The sequence below is a fragment of the Panthera leo genome, chromosome A3 (genome assembly GCF_018350215.1).
Source record: "Panthera leo isolate Ple1 chromosome A3, P.leo_Ple1_pat1.1, whole genome shotgun sequence".
Taxonomy (NCBI): Eukaryota; Metazoa; Chordata; class Mammalia; order Carnivora; family Felidae; genus Panthera; species Panthera leo.
This window is the reverse complement of record NC_056681.1, coordinates 85,964,729-85,987,369: the sequence shown is the minus strand read 5'-3', so window position 1 is coordinate 85,987,369 and position 22,641 is coordinate 85,964,729. Positions and strand designations below refer to the sequence as shown.

At 41.0% G+C, this 22,641-nt stretch overlaps 1 protein-coding gene across 6 annotated transcripts in view; it reads right to left on the bottom strand.

Moving 5' to 3' along the window:
- ANTXR1 (ANTXR cell adhesion molecule 1) overlaps nucleotides 1–22,641 on the bottom strand; it is a 217,341-nt gene that overhangs the window by 136,299 nt on the left and 58,401 nt on the right. For all 6 annotated transcript variants that reach the window (XM_042932538.1, XM_042932532.1, XM_042932533.1 and 3 more), the window contains exons 8-9: nucleotides 22,429–22,509; nucleotides 8,593–8,653 (exon numbers count right to left, since the gene is read on the bottom strand). In XM_042932538.1, the coding sequence (XP_042788472.1) occupies nucleotides 8,593–8,653; nucleotides 22,429–22,509 (142 nt within the window). The remainder of the gene's footprint in view (nucleotides 1–8,592; nucleotides 8,654–22,428; nucleotides 22,510–22,641) is intronic.

Sequence of the window (22,641 nt, the reverse complement as noted above, 5' to 3'; positions counted from 1 at the left end):
GTGATTTTTAAAAAGTTTCTTTTATTTTCGTTTTAGACGGGTTTGCTGTTTTGCAGAAAAGTGGGGCTGGCCTGGATAGGGAGGCAAGAAATTAAAACCCAAGCAAGAGAACCCAGAGGCACCACATGGCCACAAAGAGTACAAGTTAGAACAGAATGCTTTGTAGAAGTAAAAAGGACCTTAATGATAAGAAAATTGAGATTCTGACATTTTAAATGACTTGCCCAAGGTCATGTGATTTGTAGGCAGCAAAACTGGAACTCTATCCAAGTGTTCACTGCTTTAGTATTGAACTATGGTAATTAAGGTCATGGGCAAATGGTTTTTCAGGACCACAAGTCCTATGAATACTAAGAATTTACATATGCATCTTTATGCAATTGCTAAGTTTAGAAGGATGGACTTGATTTTCTCTAGATGTCTGCCGGGCATGTGACTGATGACGCAGTTACTTCAACAAGCATTCTATTAAGTGTCAAACATTGTGGAAGAATCTTATTGTATCTCCTTTACTCATTTAAGCCTATAGAAACCTATTCCTGTTTTTTATTTTGAACGTTAGACATCCAGAAATCCTCAGTTGGACACTTTTGCTGATGCAAAATGTTTTCGGCCTCACTGCTGTGCTACTTCTCTTGTTTCCTCAAACATCAGTGGGAGACAAGACTCTGGAAATGCAGGCCACGTGCCAAGCTCTCTTCTCTAACACCATGTTCTAGCATTACCAGTTCAGCTGCTGAGTCCTCTATAAAAAAGGCTGCCCACATGTCTGCTTGGCCTGACCTCAGGGTGTTTAGAAAGAAAGGCAGCCGCGATCCATGACGTGGCGATGGTGGAAAGCGAACAACTTAACCCCCTCGGCCCCGGGGAGAAGATGGAGGAAATGACGCTCTGGGAACCACACCAGAGCAGAGGCATGCTCCCACCCTGCCGGGTATGGTTTCTGTGTTCGTGCACACATTTGGTTTCCAGAAGGGCCCAAACATCTGCCCCTGCAGCCCGACTGGAATGTCAGCTCTTCACACATGCAAGTTATGTAACAAAACTCTGTCTCGCGAATCTGCCAGTAAGTGAGAACCGGGACAGATGATTTAAGTGCATTTATCCAGAGAGCCCCGAACCCACCTTTCACAATATGTACAGCCAAGTGTTTTTAGGCGATTTGCCTGTTGGGTAACTGCTCCTATAAGAAGTGCCTAGGGATTGTAGGGCTTTAGGGAGGAATTTCTACTTGGAAATGATCTTTAATCTCATCTTTTAAGATATATATTCTTTAAGATATATGTTTATTATGATTCTTTCTTCACTTCATTCTCAATTATAATTTAAACTTCCTGAGAGTAGAGGCCATCGTTCCTAGTTCTTTAAAATTTTTGACTGTGCCTAATCCAGGGCTGAGCCAGTCTCAGTATTGAAAGAATAAATAAATGACACATCTTGGTACAGGAAGGGAATAAATAGGAGGGAAAAGATGGTCATTTATTCATGTACAGTCAGGTCTAATCCTGTTTGTTTTCTGAGGCTTAATAAGGTCAATGAATGAAGAGATGCTTGACACTATTAGTCATTAGGGAAATGCAGATCAAGGTCACAATGAGATATCACTCCATACTCACTACAATGGCTGTGATAAGAAGGATGGACAAAAACAAGCATTGGTGAGTGAATTAGAACGCTTCTACCTTGCTGTTGGGAATGCGAAATGGGGCACCTGCTCTGTGAAATAGTGTGGTGGCTCCTCAAAAAGGTAAACATACAATTCTCTTATGACCTAGAAATTTCGCTCCTAGGTATGTACTCAAGAGAACTGAAAGTGCATGTCTACACAAAAACTTGTACATGTATGTGCATAATGGCATTATTCATAATAGCAAAAAAGCAGAAACAATTCAAATGTTCATCAACTATGCAGATGGTATTCATACAATGGAATATTATTCACCCATAAAAGGAATGAAGTTCTGACACATGCCATGACATGGATGAATCTTGAAAACATTATGCCAAATGAAAGAAGCCAGACGTGAAAGTCCACATAATGCATGATTCCATTCCATTTCATTTCCATACGAAAAGTTCAGCAAATCCATAGAGACAGAAACTCAACTGGCAGATGCCAGGGCTGGAGGGAAGGGAAATGGGGAGTGACTGCTTAATGGGTATAGGGTTTCTTTTTGGGGTGATGAAAATATTCTGGAATTAGATGGTGGTTATGGTTGTACAACTTCGTGTATGTAACAAAAACCACTGGATTGCACTTTTTGAAAGGGTGAATTTTATAGTATGTGAATTATAGCTCAATTAAAAAAATAAAAAATAAAGTCCATGAATAGTTGGATAAACTTAATTTATTCTGTTCCCTCCCTTTGTTTTTCTTTTCTTTTCTTTTCCTTTCCTTTCCTTTCCTTTCCTTTCCTTTCCTTTCCTTTCTTTTCTTTCTTTTTGAAATGTGGAACACATAGTTTTGCGATGATCTCAGTAAAGATCACTTATTATTCACTGTATTGAAAATGAGACATCTTTACATTCTCCATTTGCTCTGGTTGCCTAAGACTTGTGCAAAATTATTGTTACTGATATTTCACCTTGTGAGTTAGTCTGAATTTTCTTTCCTATTAGATGCTTAATGTGACATGAAACATAAATATAATAGAGACTGGTGTGTATGAAGTACCTTCTGATGTCTTAATTATTCTAGAACTTTCTGATTTTATAGCTATTTAATTATAAAAGCTTTAGTGTGGTATAATTGACATAAGTAACTTGCATATAAAGCATATTACTTGACAAATTTTGACATATGTATATAATCATGGGACGATACAACAATCAAGACACTGAACACATCCATCACTCTCAAAAGTTTTCAAGTGCTTCTTCGTAAGATCTCCCTCCTGCCCCTCCCCATGACCATGCAACCACTGATCCCCTCTCTGTTGTTGTAGATTAGCTTGCAATTCCTAGAATTTTATGTAAATGGCATCATACAGTAAATACATTTTTTGTCTGGCTTCTCTTACCCAGCATAATTATTTAAAAATTCACCCATAATTATTTTGAGATTTATGCATAGTCTATTCCTTTTTATTGCTGAGTATCATTCACTATATGGATAAACCGCAATTTGTTTGTCCATTGCCTGTTGATGAACATTTGAGTTCTTCACAGTTCTTGACTATTAAAAATGAAGCAGTTATTAACATCTGTGTCCAAGTCTCCGTCTGGACACAGACTGCCTTTTCTCTTGGATAAATACCTGGGAGTAGAACAGCCAGGTCGTATGATAGGTGTATGTTTCATTTTTAAAGAAAATGGTCAGAACTACTTTCCAAAGTGATTGTGTCATTTTACATTTCCACTAATAGTGTGTGAGAGTCCCTCCTCCAAACAGAAACATCTTTAAATGAGAAGGAAAGGCCAAGCCGAGAATTAAGTAAGCCATTCCCAAGAGGTGCCTAAGGGCCAGGCACGAGCTCTTTGAAAAACAATGAAACGTCAAAGAAATGAAACCACTGTTTGATGTTGCTTAAATGTGTCTCTTTTAAGCATCCAATTCCAAATGATAAACATGAAGCCTAAAACTACCTTCTTTCTGTGCGAACCCATGCAGTTTTACTACCAACGGTGGGAAACAGCACAGTAGGAATGGTGAGGACAATGTGAGGAGTTAAATATGATCTTCTGTTTCTGGAGTACAACAACATCAAATGTAGAACAGTTGGCAGTTTGCACACTTGATTCCAATTAGTTCCTTCCTGGAGAACTTGCTTATATCGAACACTGTGAGCTATTCAAGTTTGAGGCCAACTGAGTGGGACCAGAGGAAAATTGTACTTAGGCAAAAGCATGCATTTCCTGAGGAGGAGCTAAATTAGGCAGGGCCACTCTAACAAGGGGTCAACTCTCCTAATTACAGAGGCTAATCTGTAAAAATATTGATTAGGAACTTTTTAAAAGAGTCTATGTTGGAAGGGAAACAGAATTATTTAAATGCAGGTAATGTCAAAGGTGCTTGAGCAGATGAATTCCTACATGTTTTAGAACACGAACTATAAATACAGTGACATATGCACCATGCTAAATATTAACCATATGCTTGGCCCGTGTCTCGGGGTGACAGTGGGGAATGGTGGGGAGTATGGTGAACTGGAAAGAATACATGCTTCTTTTAAAGGGAAGTTATTCAGTCTCCGATAATCTTTATCTTGCAATAAATACAAGCCCAGTGTTACTAGATATGATTTTTCAAGACATGATAGAAATCTGAATTTTTAGGCAAAATCATATTCTTAAATGTTGGTAATAAAGTTAAGTTATGATTTTTTTTTTTTTAAATGTAGTGTGGATCAAAAAGAACCTGTGTGGAGACCAGAGAGGGCTTATAGGCTGCCCATTTATAACCTCTGGGAAGGTTCTCTCTCCAAGTAGTTAAACCCATGACATTGAAGGAAATTCTTTTTTTTCTTTAAGTTTATTTATTTATCTTGAGAAAGAGACAGAGAGAGTGAGTGGGGGAGGGGAAGAGAGAGAGGGAAACAGAATCTTAAGCAGGCTCCGTGCTGTCAGTGCAGAGCCCTATTCAGCGCTTGAACTCATGAATGTGAGATCACGACCCGAGCCAAAATTGAGAGTCGGACCCTTAACAAACTGAGCCACCCAGGTGCCCCTGAATGAAATTCTTTCTGATCAGAGCAGATTAATATTCTTCTCACTCCCTTTCCCCATTAGGACTTTGTGTTAAAATGCAAAATAGTTCCAGGTATACTGGATTCTTGGCCATTAAAAAAAATCAGCCATTAGCTGAAATTATGCCTTAGCTGAAATTGAATTAAGACTTTAGAAACTTAAAATTATAAAGGACACCCAAAGGGGGATAGTATCTAGTTACAGATGGCCACTGCTCACATAATTCTAAGGGTGGAAAATTCAGACCATCCATTCCATTGCTAGAAAGCTTTAGTTGTAAATGTTCCCTTGTAAATGTTAAACCCAAATTCGCCTCCCTGATTTCCTCCCCAGCTTCTCCATGGTGGTCTCCAGAAGCTACACATAGTAAGCATAATAATTCCTTTCCACATGGGGATTCTGTAAGTTTCTGAAGATGCTCTTGCAAGGGTCTCAATCCTGTGTGTGAATCTCCATGGTTACTTCAGACCTTCCTCAGTCCACCAGCATCTCATTATTGTTCCACTGCTCTTTGAGCAGATCTCCACGGCAGAGCTTCATGTGTGGTTTTCTACTGTATCTGAACATAAGACTATCTTCCAGAGTAGACTGTGAATTTCGTGGGTGGTTGGGAGCAAGCTCTATGCATTTGTGTGCTCATGTCTTTTCATGTTGTTTGGTACATGGTAGACACTAAGAATCGATGGAAAGAAAGAGGAAAGAAAGCTAGGAAGAAAAGAAGAAGGAAAGGAAAGAAATAAAGGAAAAGAAAAGCAAGCAAGGACAAGAAAGAGGGAGGGAGGGAGGAAAGAAGGATGAGGAAAAAAGGAAGGGAGGGAGGGAGGAAGGAAGGAAAGAATCTGTGAATGAATTTTTAGTATTGTTTCCAGATCCACCACCACCTTTTCTATGGGCATGCCTTTGTCAATGCCATTTTTAAAATGTGTGACTTGGGCCATGGTCTAAATGGACAGTGTTATGTTAAGTGAAATAAGTCATACAGAGAAAGACAGATACCATATGTTTTCAGTCTTATGTGGATCCTGAGAAACTTAACAGAAGTCTATGGGGGAGGGGAAGAAAAAAAAAAGAGGTTAGAGTGGGAGAGAGAGCCAAAGCATAAGAGAGTCTTAAAAACTGAGAACAAACTGAGGGTTGATGGGGGGTGGGAGGGAGGCGAGGGTGGGTGATGGGTATCGAGGAGGGCACCTTTTGGGATGAGCACTGGGTGTTGTATGGAAACCAATTTGACAATAAATTTCATATTAAAAAAAAAAACATGGAATTGTAAGACATGAAATTAGCTCTCTTACCCTGGACACTTACCCAAAGATCTTGTCAGTTTTTTTTTTTTTTTTTTTTCCCTCAGAGGTATTCTTTTTGGCTATGAAGATAGCTATCTGTCCTTGTTTTTTCTTTTTCCTTGCATGAACTGCTACTAAGTCAGGTTTCCCTAAATTGTCATTTGAACCCAAGTTCCACACTTTGTATCTGCCCCATTAAATTTCACCCTGTTATTTGCAGCCTGACATATAAAGATCTTGCTGGATCTCAGTTTTGTTGTCTGCCCAGTGCATTATCTCTCTGCCTCTCTCAGAGCTCAGTTTGCTGTCAGAACTATGGCTGTTGCTGAGTTGTTGGTGAGAGCCAGCTGAGATCATTGTCTTGGGGGAACAGGACTGTCAGCATAGAGTGCCTTGACCAGGACAGGCCTGGGTGGAGCTCCGAAGCAGGGGCTGCTCTGGGGACCAGGGAAGGGACGCAATTCATAGAAAGGGGAGGGGGCTGAGAAGAAAGATTTCTGGTGAAAGTGAATTTTACTTTTTTTCACAAATTTTTCTAGGGCTCAGTCCCACCATTCTACTTTAGAAATGTGAGCAATCAGTTACTTCTTGTTTCTTTTTACCTCCCACACATATTGGGTTCATCCTTTTGCAGGTACTCTGAGCTTTATTGATGTTCTCCCCAATTTTCTTTCAGTAAAGAAAGAAATAAAGTAAAGAAATAAAGTAAAGAAAAAATACGGGCATGTTTTTCTCATCTAAGTATGTTATCAACATCACGATTCTTGCATTGACCTTCAATCCTCATTACAATGATGTTGATGATAATGTCACCTTGCTCTGTACAACAGTTTATGTTTTTCAAAGCACTTTGATGTAAATCCCTGGGTCTTTGCAGTAGCCTAATGAAAATTACACAGTGGGTCTGCTCAGGTCTACCTGACAGGTGCTCACTGCCGTGGACAATAAAAAGGGTGCCAGTCCTTCAGGAAAGCCCAACCTACTCTAGAGAATGATCAGCAGTAGCCCTTCAGGAAAATCCATGGAAGAACTTTTGGTGTAAGGATATCTTTCTTTCAGAAGTTTCCTCTTCTCCTTAGTAACGTTATTCTCTAATTAGCATGTTTCAATCCTTATGGTTCTCATTTAAGAGAGATGGGAGCTTGCCTTTTTCAACAGCAAGGGCTAGCTTCCATTATTGTGTCTTATCTTTTTTTCTTTATAAAAAATAAAAGAAAACCGAATTGGGTAGTTTACTCTAATACAGGAAATTACTGTTTGTTTATAAAATATGCAGTATTGCAGATATGCCAAAGATTTAAAAAATGTCGAAAGAAAGCTCCCTTGGATTGGATTGACCAGAGATTTGTCTATTTTATGGGTTCTACCAAAGAAATAGCTCTTGCAATGATTTGCAGTTGAATTGGTCTCATCTGTTTAAATTTATTAATGCATTTTAATTTTTTTCCTTGTAGTTCCTTAGTTTAAAAAAAATCTTTTACTTCATTCTTAATTACTTATTTTTCTTTTCCATTTTATAAGAAACATTGAAATATGTGAATTTGCTAGGATCAGACTCTGATATTTCTGTGCCATTTTCATCAAGTTTATATATGTGGTATTTTCATTGTCTCAAATCTCAGTGATATATAAAGGAGAGGTTGGTTGACTACTCTGTGATTCAAGAATTATTATCTGTTGCCCAAGTAGTTGGGATTTTTGTTGTTTGCTTGCTTTGGCCTTGTTCTCTCTTTGACTATTAGTTTCTGATTTTGCTTCATTTTTAATTAGTTCAAAGGTACTAGGTTAATTTCTTGTGGTTAAGTGAAAGGAGTTAGTAAGGGTCAAATAGGCAAAAATCAGTGCATTGTTTGTTGGAGAAATAATGAATCAAGATACTCAGCCAACATTAAGTGACTGACCATCTATTAAGTGCCAGGTACTCTGTTAGGCAGATAAGATTCTTTCTCTGTCTGCAAGAACCCTAAAGAAGGGGAATTGATTATGTTATGAATTAACAGGAATTGTTTTAATTGTCTTTAGACTTTCTGATTCACTAAAAGGTTGCCACACACCTAGTTTGCACATTGCTAAACTCCAAGTCTGGGTTTTCTTCATGAATGTGGTAATTGCGTAATTAAGGAACCTCCCTATTTTCTAATTATTTTAAAATGAAGGACGTATAAAAATTGGGAAGGTGGATTTACCTTGAGCTAATGACCCGACCCCTAATTGAGCTCCTCACTGCACAGACCTCTTAGAAGGCCCTGGCACTGGGTACATGTAGTCATATGCTTTTGTCAAATTTGAGAAGGTAGGATTTTTCAATTCTTTTTCTTAACAGGTTCTTCTGGATCAGTTCTACTTCTAGTCAGAGCAGGATGTTGGTGGTGATGTGTGGGAATGCAGTATTCTGCGATACTCTCGTAATTAGTTCCCGTGAAAGAAGAGAATTTGGACAGACTTTGTCAAACAACTGTCATGTTGCTTCTTTCTTTTCTTTTTTCCCTAGGAGCAAATTTATTTAGCAATTTCTATTCCTCTTTCCACCCTCCCCTTCTCCCCACCAATGAAATAAACATGTGATTTGAACTCAAAATACCATCATTTGTATGAGACCAATTAACACTTAATTTCAATTTACCTCCAGCACATATGGTGGATGGTTCAGCTGCTAAAATTTCGATGCAGGACTTCTTCAAAATCTAGAAAGAGAGGAAATCAAAAAGTCAAAGCACAGCTTATTTTATTAGAAGCAGAGTTTTGCTTTTAGTTACCATGATAGGAAGGTTCAAGGACATTATGTTGTAGTGGGTGGGTGAGTGGTAACATCTTTACTAATATTAACATCAAACATTTAATGAGCCAACATCAAACATTTAATGAGCCAACATTATGATAGATGCCTCTGGGTGTCCCAAATGCCATGAGAATTATTCATTCATTTGTTCTATCAGCAGATACTTAGGGAGTCTAAGATATGCCAGTCTTGGTTATGAAAGGTTTAACATCTAGTTGGGGAAATGGGACTTACACTTGAAAAGATAAATAACAATGCCTTGTCATTGTGGTAGGTGCAGGGTGAAAGGGCAGATACTAGGAGCTGTGGAGTTCATGGGGGAAAATCACCAAGGGAGGGCTAGTAACACTAGGAGGGCAAGACACTCCCTCCAAAAGAGTGTCTTGTAGGGTTGAGAGAAGAGTGTCAAGGAACCAACCCCATCACCACACAGGGAGTTAATCAAAGCTGATTCTGGTCAAAGCAGGTTATCTGACTGGTAGGGCATAAGCTTCTCTCCACCATTAATGAATCTTGTGTCTGGTTGAATATTGATTCTCAAATTTCATCCAAGCATTTTAAACAAGTATAGGACACTGAGTTAATTTACCAAGTAAATGAAATCTCCTTATTTGAGCCTTACTTAATTTGGAAATTGAGATGGTTCGGAGGGCTGAAGGAAACTATGTCTCTATTTATGAAAGGGGCATTTGTTGAAGGAATTAATAGTGAAATTATAACATTTAAAGTCTGTAAAAGGAAAAAAGCTTCTTTTGGCTTTAGGAAACACCCATTTGTTTGCATTGATGTATTTATATATGCTTCTTTGTCCCAGCTTAAGTGATACAGACACCATAAGACACAATAAATTACAAAAGGGGAGAAAATGGGTTAAAGAAAAAAAATAAGGGGAAGATGAAGTAAAGAATGAGAAGAGCATAAAAAATATATACTGTGAAGAACTTATGTCCTTGCTAGGAATGGCTCATGGATTTAGTTCTAAGCTTTCCAGTAGCAAATGAGAAGGACAGGCAATTTTTATGAGATTCTCAATCACTGGAATAAAAAACAAATCAGTTTCTCAGAAGAGATAATATTTACCCATTCCAGAGAGAAATCTGGGCATCCTCATAGAGAAGCATTGTGAAAGGAAATGAATAAAATGAAGACCATACTTCAGAAAATCTTTATCTCATGTGCAGATGACAACACACTAAAATTTGGTCATTGAAACAGGCTTTCTCACAATCATGTGTTTTAAGTAATTCTATAGACCCAAAAGTCCTAAGAAGTAATATCTCTTTTTTTTTTTTGACAATTCTAGAATTCAGATTTCCAGCTACTTTTATTCCTTCCCTCTCTTGTACAATTTAAAGGCATTGTCGTACATTGATTTCTCTATTTGTTTTCAGCTTCTACAGGATACCACAGTAGGAAGCAATTTGTTCCTTTTTGTCAGCATTTGCCTTGTTTCTCTGGCTTCTGCTTTACCCAGCCATTCCTGCCCACCTCAAACACAGGTAGAGCCTCAGATCCCCACCAGTGCCGGGGACTGTTCTGACAGCAGAACGAAATTCCCACGTCTGTGTCCATCTTGGGTAGGGTGAGTGGTCCTCACATACCTGGCTCTGGGTACCTGGTATCACCACTGAACTCCTGAGTCCCCTTCATTGTCACTTTGACTTGAGATCAGGGTGTATGTGTGGCATCTGTATTTCCCTTCCGGCTTCTCCACCTTTCCCATTCCATGGTTTATCCAGACCTTTAGGTCTCTTATGTAGGTAGCAACATCCTAGGGCTGGGGCTTGCTAGAATACTGGTGTGCAGGGACTCATATCCCAGAAGACAATTGTCCTACTTGAATCATGATGACTGTCCACTCCCAACCACATTTGCTGCCACTGGGCTCTTCCTGCTTTCAGCTGGTGGATGCCTTGACTGAGGGAGGTAGCCACCCCTTTCCACATGTCCCGAGGCACAAACCTCCAAACAGGCCACATTGGAAGAAACAGAATGAACCCATATGGAGAAACTTAGTAAACAGTGGCATCAGAACAACACAAAGCTATTTTTTTTTTATGTTTTAAATCAAATTCCTCAGGCACATGGCATCTCTTAATAAATCGTTTTATCATCCACAACTAAAGATTTCAAAATAGCCCAAGAATAAAAATTGAGCTATTGGATCTATCCTGTCCCCATTCCCAATCTCCATCAAAACACACAAATGAAATTTTCACCCATGTACGTTCCTGACTTGGAACCAACATTTTTGAACCAACTTTAATACTGAATCAGGGGTCGGTAGAGGAAACACCCGTGAATCTCTGACCACAAAGACACACTAGCAGGTTTTGTCATAATAAACACATGCTGTATTATTCTCTCAAAGCGTCTGCAATTAGTTGATAAATCTAAGGAGTGTATGAAGGGCCAAAAAATGTCAGCCAAGCTCTATGATTCAATCCAGTAAAAACACAGCTTTCCCAATCTTAATTTAAAACATCTGGAAGGGATACACTGCAGCCAATAGAGCAAAATTTATCAGTGAGGGGGATGGGCAGGATTTGTCTGGGACTGCGGCTTATGTTAGTTTGAAATGTCTGGTTTCAAAAGGTAGGAAGTCACAATGGCAGTAGGTGGATTTGGGGGGTTCCCTTGGTTATTAGCAGCCCAGACTATAATCAGTCTGTCTGAGCTGCAGTAGACAATAGATTAGCTTAGGGTCTGGAGACTGGATAGGAGTGGTAGGGGCAGGGGATCTGTCCCCACCTTGAACAGTGGTAGCCATGGAGGATTCGCATAGAACATTGGGAAATTGCTTGAGGGAGTGGAATGGACTCATACAGGGTCAGGGTGATGTTAGAGGCGACAGTATAACTGGCTTCTTATGGAGACTGGGCTAAGACCACTATATGTCTCAAGTATAATCCAACGTGAGGAGTGGGTCTTGGCCCTGATTGTAAGCCCTGAACTATCGTCATACAAATCCTTTCACTTCTCTGAATCCCAATTTTGGAGAGCAGTTTAACATACTGAGGATAGCTTGGAATCTGGAATCAAATGGCTTGGGTTAACTCCCTCATGAGCAGTGTGACCTTGGGCAAGTTCCATAACCTCTCTGAGTCTCTGTTTCCTCATTTATAAACAGTACCTACTGCATAAGGTTGTTGAGTTGGGAAGGTTAAATGAGAATACCAGCAGTGCCCATAGCACAGTACCTGGAATCCCAAAAGTTCTCAACTAATGGTAACTATTACTCTGAAGAACTTGGGCCCTGGAGACAGATGAGATAGATTTGAGCTCTGAAAAGATTTATGTTCAAATCTGAGCTACCACTTACTGGCTGTGTGGACTTAGGCAAGTTATTAAAGCTCAGTTTCCTTTTCCGTAAAAGGGGGATTAAGAAATACACTGACCTCAAAGGGCTGTATGATGGTAAAATGAATGACTGACATAAATGCAGAGACATTTAGTTTGTAAACTCAACTGGACTTTGGTGGTCAAATTCATATCAGATTGGAGAGTCAGGAAGGGAGTGAGTTCAAGGAAAACTGGCAAGGGTTTTGGTCTTACAGACAGATCTAGACAGATGTAAAGGGTCAGTAGATAGTCATTTAATGACTCTTGGGCCACCAGCCAACAAGTGTCCTTCATGAAAATAAGGTACCAAGAAATGTGATCAGAACAATCTTAATAGTAAAGCACTTAGGAGAATGTCTGACATATATACCATCAAACAATGGTAGCTGTTATTATTACTTTTGTTAATACTATTATTTCTACTTCTCTTGGGCAAAGACAGTAGCTCATTCTATGCTTCTATTCCATCACCCATCCCTGGCTCCTGCTTAATCATATCTGCTGAAAAAGAAACCCAAAAGATGGCTAATAGTATTTTCCTGCCACCTTTTGGACCGATTTCAAAAAGAAGAGATGGGGAGGCACGTTTGAAATCCACAAAGAACTATATAAATGCAATGTGGTATGGTTACTTTTGCTCACTTCATTAGATTGTTGGGGGAGTAAGAGGAACAACAGATATAAAAGAACTTTGCCAAGTAATAAGAGCTATTTAATATATTTAAAGTGAAATCTATTGTGGACCAGTCCAGGTTGTATATAAAGGTTTATTATTTTTTTTGGTTCCTAAAACTGTAGTGTCCTTTTTTTTATAAAGTTTGCAGTTTCTGCAGGGATTTCTGAAGAATCCTTAAATAATTGTGGATATTCACATAGAGTTATCAGGAACCCCTCCCTTACCATACACACACCTAATTTTTTCCCCCTAATTACTCTGCCTCCTTCCCCAACAAACAACCGGTTTTTATCTACTTGGTAATTTCCTGTTGAAATATTTTTTTGTTGGGGCACCTGGGTGGCTCAGTCAGTTAGGTGTCTGACTTCAGCTCAGGTTTGTCAGTTTGAGCCCTGCGCTGAGCTCTCAACTGTCAGCACAGAGCCTGCTTTGGATCCTCTGTTCCCTTCTCTCTCTGCCTGTCCCCTGCTTATTCTCTCTCTCTCTCTCTCTCTCAAAAATAAATAAACATTTTTTAAAAAAGATTTTTTTGTGTCTGTAATAAAGACCAGCCTCTTTCACCCATTCATAGTATAGGGCCTTTTGCTTCCATGCATCTGTCAGAAAGTCTTTCAGAGCACGTTCCTTGGTGCCTTAATTGTCATGAAAGGCACATTCTGGTTTTAAGGTGTCTGGAGCGTGAAGTAGGCTGGTCCAAGTGTGGTTCAACCACCTCTTGACTGATTACGTCTATGTGGTTCTCCAAGAAAAAACTTAGCAGCTGTCCTTAACCTCACCGTCACCCTTCAAACCGAATATAGATTTTGCCACCCCGCCTATGCCCTGGTGATTTTACCAATAAAATATTTTTGCATCCATCCACATTTTCGTATAGACTGCCATCCTTCAGAGGACTTATTGTAGTTTATAATTATATATTTATTTTTTTTGATTGTTTGGTCATTGTCTATCTTTCTCCTTAGACTATGAACTCTAGAGGTGAGGACTGCATTTGTTTTAGCCATTACTACAATCACAATGCCTACCTGGAACATAGGAGGCACTAAATAAATATTCATTTATTTATTTATTTATTAAAAAAAATTTTTTTTTTAACGTTTATTTATTTTTGAGACAGAGAGAGACAGAGCATGAACAGGGGAGGGGCAGAGAGAGAGGGAGACACAGAATTAGAAGCAGGCTCCAGGCTCTGAGCCATCAGCCCAGAGCCCGACGCGGGGCTCGAACTCACAGACCGCGAGATCGTGACCTGGGCTGAAGTCGGACGTCTAACCGACTGAGCCACCCAGGCGCCCCACTAAATAAATATTTATTGAATAAATGAATAAATGCTGTATCTACATGGCTTCATAAACTGGCATTCTAGCATATTAGGTATTGGTTTTCCTTTTTCTCTATAAATGCAATTTTAGGGTCTTTTAAATAACAGGGCCATATACTATACTTGTAACACCTCCCTCTTCTTTTATTTTTAATCTTTAAAATATGCTTATTTAGAGAGAGAGAGAGAGACAGAGAGAGAGAGAGAGAGAGAGAGAGAGAGAGAGAATGAGCTAGGGAGGGGCAAAGAGAGAAGGAGAGAGAAAATTCCAAGCAGGCTCTGCACTGTCAGTACAGAGCCTGATGCAGGGCTTGATCTCACAAACCGTGAGATCGTGACCTGAGCTTGAAATCAAGAGTTGATTACTTAACTGACTGAGCCACCCAGGCCCCCCACACATCGCTTTTCTTATGAAGCACCACCACTGTTGGGCACTGCTTTCCCAGATGACCTATTTCAATAACTCTATTTTTTTTTAATGGCTTATCTTCTCAAACAGTAATGCTATAGGTCTATCATGTCCCCATGTCTAAGATCTAAACTGGCCCATTTTGTAAAAGGCCTTGACCCCTTTGCTTGAGAAAAATGGAGAGCTCTGGGCTTGGGAGATGAGACTCAGGCTCTCACAGAGGGCCACATACACTATTATAGCTGATGGTGGAATGCACATTGGCTAAGCCTGGGGACCACTGCTTTTAGAAAACGCTTAGGACATACAACTGTGTCATTCATGCCTTCAGGATTTGCAATGTTTCCTCCATGAATTTTCACTTTATTTGATCTCTAACAAAGTGTTTTTTATTTTTATTTATTTTTTAATTTTATTTTTTAACGTTTATTTATTTTTGAGACAGAGAGAGACAGAGCATGAACGGGGGAGGGTCAGAGAGAGAGGGAGACACAGAATCTGAAACAGGCTCCAGGCTCTGAGCAGTCAGCACAGAGCCCGACGCGGGGCTCGAACTCACATACCGCGAGATCGTGACCTGAGCCGAAGTCGGACGCTTAACCGACTGAGCCACCCAGGGCCCCTCTAACAAAGTGTTTTTTAAAAAAGATAGTCACCTTTCCTAATTAAATTCCACTCCACACTTTAAACCAATAATCAGAGCTATTGTTAACTATGGATATTATCCTAGATCCTTGTCTGTTGTATAAAATCTGCATTTAAAATAAAAACCTACTATTATACCCTCATCCTTCTGGGATTCACATATGATTTTACATATACTCAGACATTATGCCGAATAGATACTCTAAGACACAAGAAACACAATTTAAATGGATTACTGGATTTTAGACAGTAAGGCTTATCCTCAAAATATGCACAAGTTTTTGTCTGAGGGGAGAGGACCCAGCCCACTTAAATAAATACGACTCTTCTCTCCATTAGCTTCACATTCAGTGAGGGTCTGGTGTGAAGGAGCATAGCACAAACAAGATTATGAAACTGAGGAAATTCATTTTTCCCCCCCACTAAACTACTTTCCTCTCCTGTTTGCAGGAGGAAAGCTCAGATAGCTGTGAACTCCAAAATGTGGTTTATTTAGGAAGATGAGCTTGCTGACCTCCTGAATATTGGGGAAGTCAGTGGCCCTCCTTGAGAGCTGAACCCTGCAGCATTTCACCGGTTTTTGTTCTGAATTCTGGTGTTGCTTTTACAATGGGTCTTAACAGATTCCTAGATATGAGGAGGAATCGCTGGAGGAGTGGGGGTGACCTGAGGAGTAACCGAACATCCCCTCTGCAACCTTGGGAGCTGCGTCAAGCTATGGGAATTTTTATTACATTTGGACCCTTCAATAAGCCAAATAGAAATAATAGCTTAGTTGAAATGGCCTGAATGTCTGCAATGCCTGAGTCTAATTAGTAACTGCTGAGGCAAATGTTTTTTAGAAAGATTTTCTGCTCACTACAGAAACTACAGTTGATTCTTAATTTATGTTTTGTATCCAGGCCTGCTAATGTGAACGGAGCCCCAAATGCCATCGTTTTATAGATGCAGTCTTGGAAGAGAGGGTGGGGGGAGGACCGAGAAGATTTTGCAAGAAACAGCCACAAAGCTGCCCACTTGTCATGAAGTGTAGGTCACAAATGCCATGCAGCCCTCTGGGCTGCTTTCTAATGAATAAATATGCAAAGCATAGCTTTGGACACCATGAAAAATATAACAAATGGGGCAGTCTCTGTGATTGCACTGTTTAGCATCTGACCAGGATGAACGGCAGATAGCATGAAAAAGGTCCAAGTGCCAAGCCAATGATGCCAACAGTTAGTGCCACTGGGGTTCAAGGCAGGGAGGGTTCAAAGTAGAGGAGAGCCCAGGGCAGGCTCCTTGGAGAAGACAGGACTCAGTAGGGCCTTGAGGTCCAGACAGGCTCTGGGACAGGATTCAGATGGGGCAAAGGAAAAGAAGGGGATTTCCTCTGATCACAAACAAGCCTGACTTAAAAGGACGGCTGCTGTTGCCGAATTGGGCCTCGCCCTCTGCTAGCTCTAGAAAAAGGGTTTGTTCAGTAAAGTCAGGTACTTTCCAGGACTGTGGGAATCCGATGTAGATTTTGATTGGAGGAAAACCCTTAGCAATTCCTGAAAAGGTCTTGGAAGATGGGCTTTGCCTTTTGTCATAGCTTTGTTAGGACCTGGGCCAGACTAGGGGGTACAGGTCTTCTAGTTCCCATGAGTGAAAGGGAGAAATCAGCACAGAATCTGGTTTTCATAAATAAAATTATTTCATATGCATCATGGAATAGATTTATTCTTCAGTTTCACTGATCTTACAGCTTCCTTGATAACTGGAATGTTTGTGCCAAAACTTGTGAGAAATCCTTGCAAATATAGTTGTGTTTGCTCAATACTTGTTTACTGTTGATCAAACATGCAGAATGTTCTATGCACTGATTTACCCTTGCTTAATAGGAAGCCCAAGACAGGCTGAAATATTTATTCCAGGGAAATACTCCTAGATGGGCATGGCTTGGTGCCGGCCATTGGGTTCTCCTTCTCATAGACTGCACACAAAGTGGGCACAGCTTGGGGGAGGAGCTGGCATCATGGTAACCAGGCCAAGTGTTGGGATTCAAAGTTGAAGACCTATTTCAGTGGTGTCTGAACCCAGCTTTCATGCAGGTTCCCGTTTCACTGCCTGCAGCACTTTTGAAAGGCAAACAAAGACCCAGGAGACTTGCTGGACCTTTGCTTCATATTTTTGCTTGAGGGCTGGCGCTACACTTACCAGTTGTGGTCAGTGGAAATTCCCCGAAGAAGCCACAATAAGGGAAGGCAAAGGAATAGTTTCTTCCTTTACAGTTTTACTGGCTTTAAAGGCTACAATCTTTCAACCACCCAAAGTTTGTCTTAAAATTTATCAACCGTATTCTGCAAAAGCAAGTAGAAATTCTGTCCTCAGAGGTAGAGTCCTGAGCATGTGTGGAAGGAAAGACGTTCTTTTCAGCCTGTGTTGAGCTGCCAGCTTCTCATGGTGGTAGAACTTCATCTATTGAGTAGAAATCGATATTTTCCAAAGTGCTCCCCCATCTAATAGTAAAAGGTGAGGAGCTCCCCTGCCCACCCACTATGCACTCTGGTCAGACCACGTGGGGTTTGGCCTTGCCTCTGCTGTGCCTATGTGCACTGCATCACATCATTTCACATTTTTGGTCCTCAGTGTCCCCTTCTCTGAAATGGAGCTACTTCCTGGCCTACCCACACTATTGAGTAGAGCCCTTTGGCCATTCACATTGTGGGCATTAGAGATGGAGGTGAGTGTATTCTGGATCACTGCTCACTGCCATGTGGCCTTGGATAAGCTAGCTAATCTCTGTCCTTATGGCATCTACTTTCGTAGAAGAGATAATGGTATCCACGCTAAATGGTGGTCGTGGGAATCTGATGAGATGCCTATGTAAAATGATCTCCACAGTGTCTAGAACCTCAGAACTCACTGTCATTTTTACTCTCCTAAGGCAATAGAGGCAGGACGAACCCAGACCCCTAACAGCTATGTGTTCTTGGGAAAGTTATCCGAGGTTCAGTTTCTTCATCTGTGGAATAGGAATAAGAACATTTTCTTCACAGTGTTGTTATGATGCTAAAATGGGATCATATGAAATGGGATAAATGAACAACGTCTGGTCCCAAATACGTTATCTGCAGCTGTCGATTTCTCTCTGCCTTTTCCCTATGTCCTAATGAAGAAAGACTAAAACGGGAAACAAGTGAGAACGTGAAAATAACACATTATACAAATCTAATAGGTAAGTACATCTCCCTTAGAGTAGAAAGGACTGGGGAACGGTGAGAGACCAAAACATAGGAACCAGTTTGTGGAAGCAGAGAATCCTGGGATTTGCTGAATCCAGGCCCTGGATAATCAGCTCTTGGTAATCCAGTGGTAATTTTCCACTTCCTGACATTCACGGCTAAGTATTATGGAAAGAGCAGGATCTCTGGAACCAGGCCGGGGTTCAAATTCCCCCTCTCAACCATTATAGGCAGGCAGACTTGGGGCAATTTCTCCGACCTTCCTGCACCTCAGATTCCTCGCCTGTACAACTGGGATAAAACCTTCTTCAGAGAGTGGCTGTGGAAGCGTGTAGCAGAAATGCTGGTGGACAGAAGATGCTCTATAAGGCGTTGTGATTTTCCTTTCTTCACAGGCTAACGTCACTATTGATACTGAGTGTGTGTTTATTCATTATTTAGAGGAGATACGGATAAACTGCCACGATTCTAGATTCCCTGAGAGTCTTCACTTCAGGCATCACTGTTCTATTGTCAGACTTTGTATTGGCTACAGGCTACAGGTTCCCACCGTCCTTAGAGTAAAATAGCATGGCCCTCTAGGCTGTGTGGGATCGAGCCTTTGCCTTCTCACTTCCGGTCCTGCCATTCTCCGCTTCAGCACTGCTCTCCTTTGATTCTGCTATGCTCCGTCATAGGGCTGTGCTCGGCCAGGAATGAACATGCCCATGCTCCTCCGGGGGATGGTGCTACCGCTTTTTTCAGGTCATCTCTTCAAAGGGGCCTGGGCTCTTTGGCAACCCCTTTACTCTCCATCTTGGTAGTTTGTTACTACTTTTATGTCTTTTATCACAATGTTAACTGTACATATTTGTTTAGTTACTTGTTTCTATGCATCCCTCCCACTAGCTGGTACGCTCCACCAGGCCAGGGGCTCCATCTACTTTACTTGTAGCTGAATGGCAAGAGTGTACTCTAGAAGGTTTTCAGTGAGTACTGGATAAAAGAGTAAATATTAGCCTCTGCATCTTGATTTGGGATTTAAACACAAGGTCATTACGGGCTGGAAACCGTATGAACCATCTGAGCTTGCTGAGAGCTGCTCCGTACTCCTGTTTTGGATAATTAAGCCCAGCCCTATTTTATTATGAGAAAATAACCAGCCACAAAACAACATCCATGGGAACAATCTGGAGTGGATGCTTCCGATTGGGGGGTGGGAGAAAACAAGAGCTTTCTTTTTAGTATCCAGAGGAGAAATGAACCCACGTCTTAAAAATAGCCAACTGTAGGCCTTAATTATTTCTGTCTGGCTTGAGAAAGATGAGCCCTGCCATACTTGTCCCCTTTTCTCTGTCCAAGCAAATGAATTAACAACTGCCATAAACATGGGTTTCAAGTGTTGGAAGGAAGGAAACCACAAGCATAACTCCCAGATAAAAGCTCATAAGAATGTTATCATTCAGCTCAAGTTTGGAGACTGGAGTCTCAAATTATTATTTTCCCCCCTGTTTTTGGGAGACCATTTTGTGGAAATTCCTTAAACAACTTTGGAGTTATTTCCTTTTGGGGGTGGGAAGAGCTTTCTAAACATCCGGGCTCACATTGAGCTTGGGTGAGTTGCTTAGCTTGAAATATTCAATTCAAGGACAACATCAATTTGTGCAGATAGAAACAATTCTAATCCTTTGGGTAGGAACTGACTCTTGAATGATGTGGGCACATGGTTCATAGGAACCTTTGAAGAGGTAAGAGTTGTCCCTGTTCAGAATCCGGCCATCTGAAGGCAGGACTGTGCAGTAGCTGCAGGGGGCTCTTACCTCTAGATGTCCCCCCCCCACCCCCTCCCATTCTTCTTCCTATACACATGGACACCACCATCAGATTCTCTTCTTAAATATCACTTGTTAGATGTTCCAAATGTTTCAGTGATCACACCTACTAAGTTGGAATCAAAGCTCCTTCAAAGCTTTTATCAGTCTGGTTCCAAACCAATGTCTAGGCTTATTTCTTATTACTCCTGATCCTTTACCCAAACTCTACCCCCAGACACACAGGTATTATTATTATTATTATTATTATTATTATTATCCTCAGAGTATACCTTTCCTTTTCCCAGACTTTGGGCTGAGGTCATGTCATCTCTTCCCTGGTGCTACCCATCATTCCTCCTTGGTCTTTTATGGATTCAGGTCTGCCCCACCTTCCCATGATGGCTCAAGCCCACAATAATCCACTTCTAAGCTTCATGATCAGCTCTGAACCTGCTATTAATCATGTTTTGCACCATGTGGGTATTGTTTTATATGTTTATTGCAGTTCTTGTTGCTTACATTACCAAGTATGCCACACTGATCCCAGAAATTATTCGGAGCAAGGTTCCCTCACCTGGGGATCCATTATTGGGACTGATAATTCTCTATCTCTCAATAATTGCCACTTTCTGGTGAAAGTAGTTCGAGTTGATTTCTGTTCCTTATAAATAAACACACCTTGAATAAGATGACTGTCATCTGTACATATTTAAGGTAGGAGTTCCCAACCTGAGATGAGATTATTTTTCACAATTCTGAAAACTTAAGGTCACATGTATCAATGTTCTGAAAGTGCACCTGGGGGATTTATTAACAAAAAACATTAAAAAAATGCAGATTCCTGAGCACCATCCCATACTGTCTGCAATAGAATCTTTTGGGGTAGGGCCTGAAAATTGGTATTGTGAACAAGGTTCCCAGGTGATTTTTATGTATGTTCAAGAAAATCTAGAGGTTTGGGGGAAGTTGACATTAACGTCCATTTTATGATGGGGAAGGGAAGTGGAAGAGGAAATGATTCATATGTCTTGAGTACCTATTATGTGCCTGGAAAAATATTAGGCAATTTTACCAGTGTTATCCCTTTTAATCCTCAAACAGGACTTACCACCAATCCCTTTTTTTAAAATAAGGAAACAAGTGAGATAACCCATCCAAGGATCTACAAATGGTTAAGCCATTGGGCCAGTATTTAAACTCAGATGATCAGCTCCAAAGGTTTTATTTCTCACCCTGCAGGAGTTCTTTGCAAACCTTGGAGGGAGAGAGAGGGGGCCTGATGGTACAGCCACGTCGGAGGTTTCCTAGGTCAGTCTGGGGGAGCTGGACAGATCCTGGTACTGTCTAGTAACCTCTGGATTAAGATCCCCTTGACATCTGAAGGAGATAGTGATCCTCTGAGCTCTGAATTTGCGTTCTGGACCCTGAGTCTAGAGTCTGGTGGGCTTCCACTAGAGAAACTGCTGGCCATCTGCCCAATCACAAAACCTAAAAGTGGAGGAAACAGTGCTTCTAGACTTCATTACAGGTCCAGCACACAAACAGGCCTTCTGGCTGTGGCTTTCAAGACCAGCATCATTCAATAGTCCAGCTGAACCAAGGGCCTGGCTTACATATGGCAGTAGGAAAGAGAGACCATGGAAGCCAGTGTCTAGTTCACTGACAAGAAAGGGGTGCTAAAAAACCACTTTTGTGTGTGAGGGATTGTTCCATCCAACCTAGGTTGGGGTGGAAAGAAGGAATGGTGACTGTGAAACCTGGAGAACAATGAAGCCCTCATACGTGGGGACGATAGGTCTAAAGCTGTGGTTCCAGGAACATCACCTGAGAAGATCTTAAAAATCCTGCTCCAGATGACCTCAGTAGGCAGCCAAGGTAAAGAACCACTGGTCAAAACTACCTCCAGTGATCAAAAGATATAGATTGAGCCTGCAAATGCTCTGAAGGCAGTTTGCATTCAGTCATGGTTGGGAAAGCTGAGGTCAAGTGCACACCATCAACCAATGTTTCTAGTATGAGAACTGGAGGCACCTGAAGTTTGGCTTGCCACAGCACAGTTTCCTTCAATTTTTAATTTACCTTGTAGGGTAGAATTGGCATAGGAAAATGAGAAGAGAGACATGCGTGAAAGGCAGGAGGGAGAAGTGAGACATAACAGATAACAAAGATGTTCAGAGGAGTGCTGTCTCAAACAGAGAACACCAGGGAGGAGATTGGGGAATTTTCAGTGGATCAAGGGTCAGAATGTGTCCAATGTCCAGTTTTAGAGGAAGTGCTCTACTCACCGAGTGGATGATGCCTTGCAGAGCCTGAAAGCCGTCATTTACAGGAAACACATGGTCCTTACTGTCCGCAATCCGGGCCAGCTGAGAACACAGCAAACGTACAAACACACATGGAGATATGTCAGGCTTGGCCACAGAGAATTTAGTCTAGGGGGCTCCATCTACTTTTAGAACCCAGAGGAACTTGAGGCCTTGGGCCTCACTGAAAAGCCC